Source organism: Opisthorchis viverrini (assembly GCF_000715545.1).
Source record: "Opisthorchis viverrini unplaced genomic scaffold opera_v5_9, whole genome shotgun sequence".
In the NCBI taxonomy this organism is placed as follows: Eukaryota; Metazoa; Platyhelminthes; class Trematoda; order Opisthorchiida; family Opisthorchiidae; genus Opisthorchis; species Opisthorchis viverrini.
In genome coordinates this window covers 2,089,785-2,104,146 of record NW_008751665.1, presented here as the reverse complement: position 1 = coordinate 2,104,146, position 14,362 = coordinate 2,089,785, and the positions used below count along the sequence as shown (strand labels likewise).

Genomic DNA, 14,362 nt, shown 5'->3' with positions numbered 1-14,362 from the left:
TTAAACGACTTGGCAGTAGGTTGTTCCCCACCAGAGAGCCATTCTTCCCTAAAGAATGTTTTTAGTGATTCTCGTGTGTATCATTCTTAGCAGTTTATACAATAAATCATCGCTAGAGGAGACTGTGACTACTGAATCACATGATACAGCATACATTAATGAAGGGTGCTAAGTTTCTAGACACTTGGGATCGGCCATCATTGACCGATCAGTTAGAAGACCATGGCTTCAGATTTCTCAAGAGATCCATGATACTAACACCGCTGATGAGTGCTGACCTGGATGAAACGTCTTTACAATGTTATCTGGCTTCTTGACATGCTTCAAAGCTAACTGCAGGATGATTGATTGATTACGATGTCACGTTGAAGTCTAAGCTAAGGTTGATGGGAGTCAGCTGAGCATTTACCAAAATTTAGAAATAAGGACGGCATTATTCCTTCTACATCGGTTCAGTCACTCTGGGATTTGTATGGAATAACTCATTTTTTCTCTAACGTGGTTTATGGTCCGAACCAAGCTTACCGAAAAACATTTGCTTCCAGATGGGAACTGCTTGAATGAAACGAGCTGTTAGTCTTTTGCTGGTAACGGAGTCGGCCCAGTAGGTCATCCTAGCTTTCAAAACTGTCATGCAGTTTGTATCCACTTCGTTATGCAGGTGAAGAAATACGCCGGAATATACATGACGCATCATATAAGACTTTACTTTCTTGTACTGACGTCAAATTTGCCAAAGTAGATCATTGTTTCAGAAGAGAAAAACTGTTTCACACTCCCCGATCCCTCAACGTAGATTGGTGTTAGTGGGAGGATGAAAACCAGACTTTAAATTCTAAAGCCACCTTACTACTTACAAAGCAAGATTGGTTTCTTCACAAAGAAAATATTCTATACATAACATGAGACCCCACTTGAGCAACTAACGCGCGGGGAGTCATTTCAACCCACAATGTAGTCGTGTTCCGGAACGGTAATCACCAGAATGCTATGTGAGGAACCACAACAGTGCGAATTGGGTTTTTATGTGACACCCTTTTCACCGCCTTTGATTTGAGTCCACACGTTCGGAAGCCTCGCACATTCACTTTTGGTCAGATTTGTTTAGGATTTATGACAATCTCTTGTGGCAGGATGAATCTGTTTCACGGATGTTCCGTAACGTTGCTGCCACACGTGACGACCACAAGCTAAATATGCATAGATTTATATTGAATTTCGCTCCTAGGGACGGACATCACATGCGAGGTTAAGGCCGAAACGCTGAAGTTCGATTTTACGACAGGATCCAGATTCTCAAATGCTTTCCGAATCGTCAGTGCTACCACGGGAGTGACGAAGGAGCTGGCACAAGTTTGCAAAGCTTGCTTTCGGGGTTTGGGCAGTGAGGCCAAAACTGAAATCATCGCTGCTGTAGAACTTGCCTGAGACTTGGAATGCTGATACGGCGTCCTCCAACCTCCTACTCATTTTTTTCCAGCCGCCGATGCCTAGACACCAGTGATAAAAATCCTTGAGCTTACAGATGTCTTGTATGTGGAACGGTCAAGTTTCACGACCGAGTAGGAGGATGTTCTTAGTCAATCTGGTTTCGAAAGCTGCACAGATATGTACCTTGCTGTGTTGAGAAGAAGACCAATTCCCTCTTTGGCTTACACGTCAGGCAGGTTGGTAGAAGCCGCGTATCAGAATGCGTCCCATTGCATCACCTTTTAGCAAAGTGTTACCAGTTGAACACTTGATCATGTGGAGAAGCTTGACTTGCTGGTGTGGTAGCTGACCCGATCGAGAACGGCATCTTTCACTTCACCGACATGCCATCGATATGTTCGAGGTCCACAATCCCAACGCCTAGGCTCAGCTGGGTGCCAGTGCCTCCTGCACCACTCAGTCAATTGTGAAGCTCAAAAACACTGGTGATGAACGACATCCTTGTCTAACACCGGAGATAATTGACGCGACAATTTATCCTCACTGATACATTTGAGCACTAGAAGGACGAGACCTGACGAAGATAGCGGCTCCTAATCTCCTGGTTGGTGTGAAATACAGCCAGGAAAGGCAGAGCGGTTTATTGCCTGGAATCAAGATCACTCATCTGAGTGAGATTGTGCAGAAGAGACGGGGAGAATGTCCCACAAAAGCTAACGCCTTTAAGATTCAGCGTGACTAGCTCCATACTTACAGAAACAGTGGCGTTGCCCTATGGTGAGTAGACTGGTAAAACAGGGATCAGTATACTAGTTGAATGACCAACAAATCGCTTGACGCAGAAACGTCATGAGGTTGGTATCTCTAGGATCCACAAGCTCGACAAAAGCGTCACTGCAAAGTCTCTACAACGCCCCTCACTTCCTACAGAATACAATCAATCTGCTCAGGATTTTCGTCTGAATGATCTTCGTTGAAGAAGCTAGTCAGGGGATGTGTAGTTGACGGATGGTGGCGCCACATCGTGGTTGAGTACGAGGTGATCAACCTGAAAAGTAGTCACACATGGCCGAATGCTATAGCGTTCAACCATAAGCGAGAAGACCGCGGATCTGATTCACCCTAATGATCCTCAACAAGGATGGAACAGTCGTACAGTGCTTCTCCGCCGTTCAGCGTAGCGTTCATCTACATAAAATGTCTACTGGAACGTCTAAATCGTCACACTAACTGCAAACTCTTTCTCGTGGCTATCAGCTATCACATTCCACGCCTTTTCTCATTTCCAACACTCTTATTCAATACCCATCTGAACAGAATGTCGCAAGCACTCCAATTTTTCGATGTGCATTTCTCACCTTTCTCTCGCCCCTTTGACGTCTCATGATGAGTGTGCATCTTAACGGTTGTATAAGTCGCGATGGTACTCTACAAAGGGAAACGGATGCACACATTGTCAAAGCGCCAGGACAGCGGTTCAAGTGTGTCCCCCGGGGAAGTTGCATACAAAGCGAATGCATAAGCAACCTTACTGTAATACCTCTATCATCTGAAGACATCACAACCCTTCAGGTATTTGCTCACCATTACTTTCGCAACGTAGCGCTATTGAGCTGGCATCGGCTCCTCTTCAAAGGGCTGGTACAGAAGTGAATACTTGGTGCCGAATATCGATCGTCATGGTGGCAAACAAACCCGGCTTGTTTAAGGTGGTTGAGACATGCACTACACAGACCCAACCACCGTTTTTGAAAGCAGTTTCTCATTCTCAGCTGTGGCTAGCGCCGTTTTCAGGGACCAGGCCATAATACTGAAGCAACTGCAGTCAGACTGAGCGTTGTGAATTATTCGAATCGATTTGACTGACCTCAGCGGTTGAGACCTCTAGGAGATATTGAACATAGCTCATGTCACTTGCGAGACTGCTGTCATTTCCTAACCGGAATGTTTATCTCCCAGTGGTCTTGGAGACGTAAAACGGACCACAGTCAAACAGCGAAAAGTTCGGATTCTATTCGCTTGAATACCAACAGTGAACGGGTCATCTGTGTTTCAGACCCCATGTGAATTTGTTCGAATTTCACTTTGCCTCAAGTAAATTTGAAGTGAGAGAAGCTGCATCGTAAAAATTAAGTCCGGCGTGTATCAAGTGGTGCTACGCAGAGCAGGACGGTCCCTCGCGATCGCACCAAAAAACCTGTGGAAGAGTTACTGCCAGAAAAGTGTTGGACGGGCGGACTGGCAAAGCCGGATTTCCTAGCGTTCCATCTCGCCATCGTTGTCAAACTACGGGCGCACGAATTAGCAATAGACTGGACTACCACATTTTGACCAATGAATGCCAGACGACATAAGATAAAGATAACCAGTCAGCTGTAACACCCTTTCGGTGCCTAGCTGCCATGCCACGTGAAGGAAGCACGAGGGTTGGGATACTGTCAGGTTGCCCAAGCCTAGACAGGGGATTCAAGAGACAAAGGTCGGGTTCGAACCACGGACCCTCCGGTCAGTAAATTCGCGCTCTAACCACTTGAACCATCTCGTCCCCTGCCAGACGATATGCGAGTGTTCTTGGTTGAACGCAAAAATAGGGCACACGTGTTAGTAGAAAAAATTAATCAAAGCTACAATTCAGAGTTGATGGCATTCAGCAGCACCAGCCGTAGAATTTTTATTCCACTATCAAGCGTACTCCACAGGTCCTACTACTCACAACTTGAGAATGCGTCTACCTCGACATCAAACCAGAACGACCTAAAATTTGAACAACAGTGAAGCTGAACTAATTACGAGAAACCTTTCACACGCTACACGGATGTGGTGGGCCACCACATTGTTCTCATACTGGAGTGCTCCAGAGGTAGACAACATTCAGCTCTATCCAATTACCAAGGCCCGTGGCCGAAACCCTTGGAGGCTCACATTGTCGGTGACAGCTGGTTACGCATTCCTGATTGTTTTATATTAGTCACCTCTGTTATTGGGTTCCGAAAACTCTCAAGGCCGACAGACTGGCCGTTGAAATGAAGTTGCAAGTATGTTGTGCGGTCACAGCGCGGAAGTTTCTACGAAGCAGGTTCCAGAGACATGGGAAAACATTCTCCACTGCCCTTGATAAGTTAGTCTACAGACAAAGAGAATCTCTACTATTAGCGTGGTAAACAGTGACCCAAATGAGTCTCTCGTTCATGATATTCTCCATGCTTAGCATGAAGTCACAATCATTGTTGTTTTGGGGTTTCATTAGGTGGGCGTAGACCCTCATTCCGTACAACTGTGTTTAAGTGAGGAATACGCTTTCAGGAACTACGCCTGCTTGAAGAGAAGGGAAATCCGTGGTGAGCGGTCGAAGTGCTCAGCAACCTCATTAGTAGCGTTTTATGTTGGGGAATTTTTACTACCTCCTGAAACATGTGTCGACTGGGTCCCAAAAAGAGATCACATCGAATCGTACCGAGCAGTGGTCTCTTCTTGAGCATCGGAGAAAGCAAGCCAGCGCCGAAGGTATGGAAATGCGAGACGGCCGAGCAAGAGGCCTGTGGTCATGGTTGGATAGTAATCAACTGAAAAGAGTTTGGGATCGATTGAGTGGTCGTCGGTTCAGAGAGGTCTCCCTCCCCCAATTAATCTATCGATTGTTTACCAAACTTCTCCGAAAGACTGGATAGTGGGTTTAAGACAATGGGCGCCTTTTACCAATGCAGTTGTATTGTCATGCTACTTTGCAAGTATTTGAGTAGTACGGAAACAACGATCAAAACTACCGGTTCCATTTGTATTGAGGAAACTGGAAACTGACCAAGCCAAGGCAGGGTTCACCCACTTCATCAAAATGAAAAATAGGTTGCGATTCGCGAATTGATGCACAATTCTTATAAAATCTGTACAGGCGAGTTGGGGGGTTGGTTATTTCAAAATCTGTGCAAGTTTACAACATTCCGACTGAGGAATGTGGTCAGCCATCGCAATCGCGTTTGCCAGTAGAGTTGTTTCCCTTGGAGAACGCGCGGTCAGCCAAATGCGTCCATTCGCCCCCAAACATACCTCAAAGGGGAAAACCTGTGGATTAGGAAAACACAAAGTCCCGATTGTGGTAAGAAGGGAGTAGAAAGTAGTGGTAGAGACAGACGTCAGGATGACAAGAATCACCTTTGTGCAAAACGAAAATGGCGAAGAGTGAAAAACCAACATTTACTGGAGGACAAGAGTTCTAGACAGATAGTATCCCTAACAACCTTCACATAGTTATTCAACTATCACAAAATGTTGTCAGTGACCTGTGAGACGGTGGAATAGCTGGACTAGCCGTCCTATAGCGTGGTCTCTGGTTGGTCGCAATCTAACAAAACACAAAGCACTTGAAATGCACTAACCAATTATTTATGGGACCAAGTACAAGACGGAAAAATCCTTTTCCGTCCATTCAGTTTCAAACAAAATGATTGTTCTTGATTGTCTCTGGATGACTCAGTGATAAAGGTGCCAAATTACTGACCAGAAGGTCCGTGGTTCGAACCCAACCTCTGCATCTCGACTGCTCCTGTATAGGGTTGGCAACCTGGTAGTATCTCGGCCCTCATGCTTCCTTCGGTTGGCATGACAGCTACGCACCAAAAAGATACTAAGGATGGACAGTGCAATTTAATTTCTTGATTATCTCATGCTTGCATTCAGCTTGAAAATTAACGGCCGTAGCCCAGCCACATAATGTCTGAACCGAAACACCTCTATTAATCCGCCGAGTGACTTCTGCCTACATGGTCAGTAGGTCTCCGCGAAGGAAACAGGTTGCATTACAACTTTTCAATAAGAGACACGCCTGACAACCAGGAACGCTTCACTATCTCCCATCGGGTCAACTTTGAATCTCCAGGAAGTTGATGTAACCGTAACCAGCGACATTTTGGCCACCTACCCCAATGAGCTCAAGAAAGTTCAGTGCTCAAGTCATAGACTAGCGACCATGAGCACCGGGGTTCCAACCTCATTCTGGCTTTCCAGGGTTTCACCGCTCATTTCCTCTTTGATGTGACTACAACATACACAGGTTATGTTAGAAGCTCCCGCATACCAATCGATCACTAGTTGAAATGGGAAGTTGATTGTCCTAACAACACAAGCAATTGTAGTAACTCGAGAAGCTACGTGAGGCTTCCTAACAGACATTGATACCGTGTCCAGGATGCTGTCTTCCTCTTAGGAAAAGTAACGTATTGGACGCTACTAGGGAGTACTTACACTACACTTCTTGAAGTCGACTCCGTTTCAAACAAGAAGACAACTGACCGAGAACCACATTAGAAACCCTAACAGGGGGTTCAGGTTGAAATGGGAAGTTGATTGTCCTAACAACACAAGCAATTGTAGTAACTCGAGAAGCTACGTGAGGCTTCCTAATAGACATTGATACCGTGTCCAGGATGCTGTCTTCCTCTTAGGAAAAGCAACGTATTGAACGCTACTAGGGAGTACTTACACTAGACTTCTTGAAGTCGACTTAGATTCAAACAAGAACCGCATTGGAAAACATAACAGGTAATATATCTCACTTTGGAAAGTAGTGTCAGGAATGGGAAGTTATCCTGGCGGCCACTTGGGCGAACGAGACCTGGAGAGCAATGTAGCATTACACCACCCTTCATGCCTCCTGCGTTCCCCACTGTGCCCGGTTCCTGTCGGCCAAGAATCCCCATTCCAGAAGCCCGACCGGTCTCATCTACGCATGACAGTTCAATGTCCAAATCTGCGGAAGAATAGAGCACTTTGAAAAATTACCCGGTAGTCACCAGTAGAAAATTAGTAACTGTTCTAAGAAAACTGCAGGCGAGCGTTGGTTTAATATTCTAGACAGTGACAACAGGTCTCAGACAGGACGAAGATGAAGTGACCCCGACCACGTGCAACAGTCACATTCAGTGAATCGGGATGACTCGATCGTTTTGCAGTACACTATCCTCTTACACTTTGTGCTGCCAGATCACCGTCTGCTCATGAGGTAAGTGACAAGACTATTTCACATTTCAGTCTCCCTCAAGTGAACCTATTCACTGCCGAGTACTCAATCAGTTCAGCTCTCAAGTATTTGAAAATCACGTAGGTCTCCGGATCCGAACTTCCGGGTGTTGAAGCGACAAAGTGACCCAACTCTTACGGTTGTCTTGAATGTTTGCTGCTTACGCTTAGGCGAAAATGGCCGTTGGTTACATAAATTGGCAGGTGTTGCTCTAGCACACACAGTTAATGGAATGCCTATACCCGAAAATCCTTTAAATTTAAAAAGTCATCTGTACATAGAGTCAAGTTCTTTCGAGGTCGAAAACACTGCGATTTCGGACTACCGGCGCATGCGGCTCTGCAACATCAACTTACGCAAGACAAAACTGATCGAGGCCTTAAGTACGAAGAACATCGCTAGCTGCGTTTCTACACAACCTAGTATACTGAAGAAACGAGAACTGAAGATTAAAAAACAGTTCCACTGTCTGTATTATCGTAGAAAGTGCTTCAAAACGATGAACTGGATTGTATCTATTGGAAAACGTGAAATTCAATCCTCGGGGAGGCTCATGGAGAAAAGGAACGACAGCTATTGATGCCCGCGGACAAAAACCTGTTGTGTCGGGCCCTATATCTTTTGGTACAAGAATACGGCCAATAAATTCGATAGCGTGTAGCGTGACAACGTCGCACCAATGGCAGAAGCAATAAATACTAACCCCTGTCCGCCTGTGTTACCATGGCATACAGGACATCACCCGGGCCCAAATCAGGTCGGTTTTTCTTCGAAGCTCCTTCGAAAGCAAGATAATTCAATGTGGCGGGCGATCCGCAACCTATGTCAACCATGTAATTGTCACCAACTCGTCGGGTCACCAAGCCAACAACGCGATCTCCAATGTGAAATTGACTGTTTGTACACCGGAAGGTAGTTCGAGTCAAGGGTGCAAGTGATCGTGAAACTCCGGATAGGCGTGGTCGTTCCAACCACAAACAAAAGTGATGAGTCTCAGGTTTGGCACCACCGGGGAACCTCGAAGCTGTTGTTTTCTCTTCAGCTGGATCAAAGTCTGTAGAGGATTGCCTCAACACACCAAACTGCGAGAGCGAAATAAAGAGAACAGAATGATCAGCTGAATCGCGGCAACCGGTTTCGATGGGCAATGGAGTGAACGTGACGGAACATGTCTTAAGTTTTCGACAGCAGGCGGAACGTTCTAATCTACCCAATGAGGCTTTTGAGGTTTTTTATTCGTTTAGTTGCCGTCTTGTCACCTGGACGTTTCGAAAACATCCAATCGAAATAACTGTGTGGTCCCAGGGCCATCCAACCGAAATTTAGATAATCAGTGGTGGTTGCGTTGAGGCTCGATGGTTTATAGTTCGAGTGTCATAAGGCACTTGGGAAAAAACGAAAATGTATCGATGCTATTGGGTAGAATTTCATCCACAATCGATCATCTATACGCTGCTTTTACCACACTCGTTTCGCAGCAGCCTCGATTTGTCGAAGAATAAGGCTACTAATGGAATATTATGCACTTTATCGACTGCCGTGAATAAATTCCACGTCACGACACGCCGGTCACCCGATATCGAGTTAATAGCAGTGATAAAGCACCTGAGGAAGTGAATACCTGATGGGATAAAAAACAATGTCAAAGCTTTTCGGAACTTCTAATACCATAAGGAAGAGATAATACTAAGATGATAGACATAGCGAGGCTACCGGATGGAAGGACGGCTAGAAAAACTGGGTACATATGACAAAACCGTTGGTGATCTCCTGGGATTACAATTCATCTCCGGGCTCAGTCAATTGGCTAGTCTAACTGAAATTATGCATACACGTATTGCTATGGATCGTCGATCATTTGGATAGCAAGCCGGGACACAAACAGAAATGACTCGCGTCCACAAAACAGATAGCCGTTGCATAGTACAATAGTATCTAAATGAAGAGACAAAGTTTTTTCATGCGAATGACCAACGTAAAGATTTGGTACAAGGAGAAAAGTAACCGTCATGCCAGACAAGGAACGGTGTGCAGTAGCGCGACAACAAATCCTTTTGAAGCTAGCCAATAAATGACGTTGTAACCCTCTGTTAGTTCGTCCTTAGTATCTGGCTGAAAATAGAAGACATACCAATTAGGAATCAACGGTTTTATAAGCAAAAAAGCGATTCAAGCCTAGGGTTTTTAAAGTTCGGTTGAATATGAAGTTCGCGAATATGTTGAAAATGCGGGACCAGCCGACTACCTCCGGTTGTCCGCTCGAACATTCAGGAGGAAGCTCCTGGAACGGAGATTCACTTCCATCCAGAGGACTTCGAATCATCTCTTCGTTTCCTTGGTCTTCACCACTTGGTTTCAGAAATATGACAGGTGAGGCGCTTCGATCATATTCAGGATACGCATAAGCCTAGTTGGGACCATCAGAAAGATCAGCGACTTGAGGTCCCACACGATTATTCAGCTCCAGAAAAACAATTAGACGTAACAAATGCTGGCTACTGCGAGAACGATCAAGCTGTTGCCGCTCGAGCAACCCTCAAATATCTCCACCCGGCTGGGAAAAAGCCATATTACCATACGAAAATTGGTGAATAGAATGCACTTTCTATCAGTTACTGTTACAAAGTTAGGTGGCACCTTCTTGCAGAGTACAGGTGAACATGGATTTGAAAGCATGCGTGGTTAATTTTTTTCAATTAGAGTGGCATTTTTGTGCTGCCTTCTGTTTCACTGGGAACCGAACTATGCTGGCGTGACAGTTCTATTGTATTGTCTAGTGTAGATATATTTGCCATCTCTCCTGCTACACTAGTTTTCCCGTGCACTCTAACCGAGATTTGAACCACACACTTCTGTGGCACGCTATCTGCTTGCAGTTTGTTCCATGACCCGTGCACCCATTTCCCCATAGTTTGCGGCTTGGACCATGGTCTTGATTGGCGTTCTTTCCAATCAGTTGGTATACGCCACAGCCTTCCAATAACCGCCATATATTCAATTGTTGTGCTGAGTAACGGCTGGCGTATTGTACCCAGTGAGTCACAAACCTTGTAGCTGTCTGTGCCAGTTACAGAGCTAAAACCTCTCCAACATGCATTGTAACCGCAACTCAAAATCGAAGACAATAGACGCACCTGGAGGATTAAGATTGAATCCCAAGACTTTGGTTGTTTAGGCCGGGTGGTTTTCGGTAAAAGGCGTAAACCAGGACCCAAAGCCCATGAATGATGAACATCTGGTCTATCAGGATCTAGGTGTAGTACCATTCCCGGGAGGACAAGACGATCCAGGAAAGTCTTGAAACTCGCATGGTCATGAATTTCACTCTGATATCGTGCTCCACGAAGGATATCGTCAATCACAGAGGTATCCACTTCCATTATTTACGTGGGTTCTGAAATACGAGTGAATGTGACGAATCATAGATTAAACTAGTAGAATTAGTAAAAGTACCAGTTCCACTAGTCAGTGGAGAACATCATGAGCTTATAATTTAAGCTGGCAGTTTCATACAGTCATTTAAACGAAGGCACCATGAGGAACACTCAAGAACCCGGGCGGATGATGCCCGAAGAGGATTCCGTTATAACCAAAAAATCGTTCAGCTGTAGTACCTTTCCGGCGCCTAACTGCAATGCCACTCGAAGGTTGCCCGAGGGCTGGGATACTGTCAGGTTGCCCAAGCCCAGACAGGGGAAGTCGAGAGGCAGAGGTCGGGTTCGAACCACGGACCTCCCGGTCAGTAAATTCGCGCTCTAACCACTTGGGCCGTCTCGTCTGTCATCTACACAAAAACAACTTTTTGGTGTCGTACACTGAGGCTGCTGTATAAAGTTGCAGAATGTATGCACAAGTCACAGTCTGAAAGTAAGAGCACGCCTGAGTAGCCTAGCACAGGATTTGCAGATATGAGATAGAAGACTCACTTCTAATTCTCAGTTGTTGTAGTGTACTCTTCGGGGACTGATGAGCGAATGCTCATGTCTACGTTAAAGAATTTGATCACTCCTCGACTAGAATGAGCTGAGTCCCCACTACAACACTGCATTGCGAGATCTCTGGCTGGGTGCCGAGAATGTTCGGCTTGGGAGGCAAGTTGAGGTCATCTGTGGCTGATTAGCGCTCTGGAAACTCTTATAATGGTTTCCCAGGCGGTGATTGATCCTCCTGAATTTCGGAAGGCCTTGGGTGAGTTATTGCCTTCAATCCATAGCTCCCTACCAAATCCCCTGTGTTTACGTACCAACTTATCACTTCCCGTCTCCAATGCACAACTACCTACCCCACCTCCCAAAATCAATGGTGGACGAAAATGTGGCAGCTACAACCACTGTACGACAAGTACGCGGTTCTCACAGCTGATAATGATCAGGATGTGGTTGAGTTGCATTGAACAACAGTTTCTGTATTTGTGTGATCCGCCCATCTTACGGTGAGTTGCCAATTAGTTTAAGAACATCGGCCTCCGACAAGTGATTTGGAGTGCCGGAAGTGACCCGAGGTTCATTAGCAAAGTGTTCTCTAACACCTGTGTGGTGTTGTCTGCACCCGCTGCGAATCATGTGAGTAAGTGTGGCCTGAGTCCTGGTCACATGCTAAGGAATAAAAGGCCTGAGTGTTGCTTGCACGTGGGTCATCATTAGGTCCCGAGTGTCCATTAATACACTTGCTATGGTTATGCACGGAATAAGTTGCACAGGCGCACTCCCTTGTGGATTGTGTTGTTATTATTCTTGTAAGTACTGCATGGGACGTGTTTGCCACCTTGCTCATATGTCTGTCCAGTAAACCACTGCAGAAGGACCGCAAGCAGCTTCTGCATACACATGGCCATCAGTATTAGATACAGTGACATCAGTGTTGAAACTAAGACCTAACTGCGAAAAACCACAAGATTTATCTGATCATAGTTAAAGCTTTCATTATCATCATCTACCGGTGTCAAATCTGAGTGATTCCTCTTTTCTTCTTGTGCACGTCTCTTGACAATAGTTAATGGCTGTCCACTCAGCCTATATACATCCAGGAGGTTGATGCCCCAGAATTCCTGAAGGGCCTTGAAAGTTTCAATCAAATCGTCTCTAAACATTCTCCTTTCTGGAGTCATCACCATCACTGTCAGCTGTATTAACCGCGTACTTGTGGCACAGCTGTTGTAGCTGCCACAGTTCCGTTCACCGATGATTTAGGAAGATGGCCAAAGTGGTTAGAGCGCGAATTTACCGACCGGAAGGTCCGTGGTTAGAACCCGACCTCTGCTTCTCGGCTTCCCCAGTCTAGGCTTGGGTAACCTGGCAGTATCCCAGCCCTCGTGCAACCTTCGGGTGGCATGGCCGTTAGGCACCGGAAGGGTGCTACAGCTGAGCAATTTTGGGGAGGTGGGGTAGGTAGCTGCGCATTGCAGCTGATAAATTGGCGCACTGTCAGTGGGCTGTCAAGCGGGGGGGGGGTTGGAAAAAGAGCCATGCATTGAAGACAATAGCTTTGATGCACGAGCGCCATTGAGAGCGCGACTCGGCCATGTCTGACAATGTCTCTAGCCATTGATGTGGCCCGTCTCGGGGTCCCCATCCAGGAAGACGGAAGTGACCAGCGCAGATGAATTTGCTGGTAATGGCTTTCAGACTTCGCTGCCAAAAGTCGGCTGGCTGGCATACACAGCACGTGGCCAAGCCAGTTTAGAGGCGTATTTCGACCTCCTCCCTCCTGCACGGCAACCTAATTTACTATTACCCATTACACACCCACCCTTCCCCTGGAAGGTGGCCATCTGATCAGGACAATGAGTAGGGAAGCGATGATGTGCGTCATCAAATCGAAGAAAAACGCATTCAGACCATCACATCCTGGAGACTTGTTGGGGTCAGGTAGTATGCTGATCATGCCTGGCATACCACTGTTTAGCGTCGATGCAGAGTCCGGAGAAAGAGGACAATTCTGAACAGTACACTGGACCATGACAAAGATGGAAGCTAGCACTACTGTCCTCGAACATCCCAACATGGCCAATGACCTTTTTACTAAGTTCCCCAACGTACCTTCTGAGCCTCACTTCGGAGTATATATATCGATAGTACCTTTTAGGGTTGTTCTTCCAGTTTCCTGTACTCCTCGGTTCGAGTGTTTCCTCTGCATTTTTCCGTTTGTTGTTGACCATCCCCTGGGCGTAACGAACGAACTTACGATGACCACAGGTCACAGTTCAATCGGGCACGTAACGAACTTTAGGTAATATGCTTTGCGAACCTTAGTGGCCCACTAGCAGGTGCAGGCCTTAAACACAACCCTATTAACATGGCTTCGTGGTCAGAGGGCGAATTTACTGACCAGAAGGTCCCTGGTTCGGGCTCGACTTCTGCCACTCGTCTCCCCCTGTCTAGGCTTAGGCAACCTGGCATTATCCCAGTCCTCGTGCTTTCTATGGATGGCATGACGGCAAGGGTTACAGCTGAACGATTATCTTTCTTAGTTTCATTTGACATGGCTTCGTAGGATGTTTTGGATATTGTTAAAGACCAGATGCTATCAAGATTACTGCACATACCCCAACCGATTTGCTTGGTCTACGTGCAAAGTTTCCATATCTAGTCTACCGTATGAGGACCAATTTTGGCTGGAAAGCTTGAATCCCACAGGACAGTCGAAATATGAGGAACAATGGCCACTTCTATCGTGAGTCCTCGAGCTCGCTTGAAAACCTCATTAATAAAATAGTCCTTCAGCTGTAGCATTCTCGGTGTCTAGCTGTCATGCCACCCAAAGGAAGCACGAGGGATGGGATACTGTCAAATCGCCCAAGCCTGGACAGGGGAAATCTAGAGACAGAGGTCGAGTTCGAACCACATCTTCCTGTCGGTAAATTCGTCATCTAAGCACCGAGCCATCCCGCCATCTCATTAACAAGTCCAGAATGGACGG

The 14,362-nt window shown here is 46.2% G+C and overlaps 2 protein-coding genes across 2 annotated transcripts; one reads left to right on the top strand and one right to left on the bottom strand.

Annotated features, from left to right (window-relative positions):
- Positions 1-5,193: 5,193 nt before the first annotated feature.
- T265_00891 (hypothetical protein) lies at positions 5,194-10,824 on the bottom strand (the record flags this gene model as incomplete). Its single annotated transcript, XM_009164786.1, has 4 exons — positions 5,194-5,490; positions 6,981-7,174; positions 8,148-8,526; positions 10,579-10,824. 4 exons carry the CDS (start codon positions 10,822-10,824, stop codon positions 5,338-5,340), a joined length of 972 nt encoding a protein of 323 aa, XP_009163050.1.
- On the top strand, positions 7,677-8,024 carry T265_00892 (hypothetical protein; the record flags this gene model as incomplete). The annotated part of the gene is made up of 1 exon (XM_009164787.1): positions 7,677-8,024. One exon carries the CDS (start codon positions 7,677-7,679, stop codon positions 8,022-8,024), a length of 348 nt encoding a protein of 115 aa, XP_009163051.1.
- Positions 10,825-14,362: the final 3,538 nt, after the last annotated feature.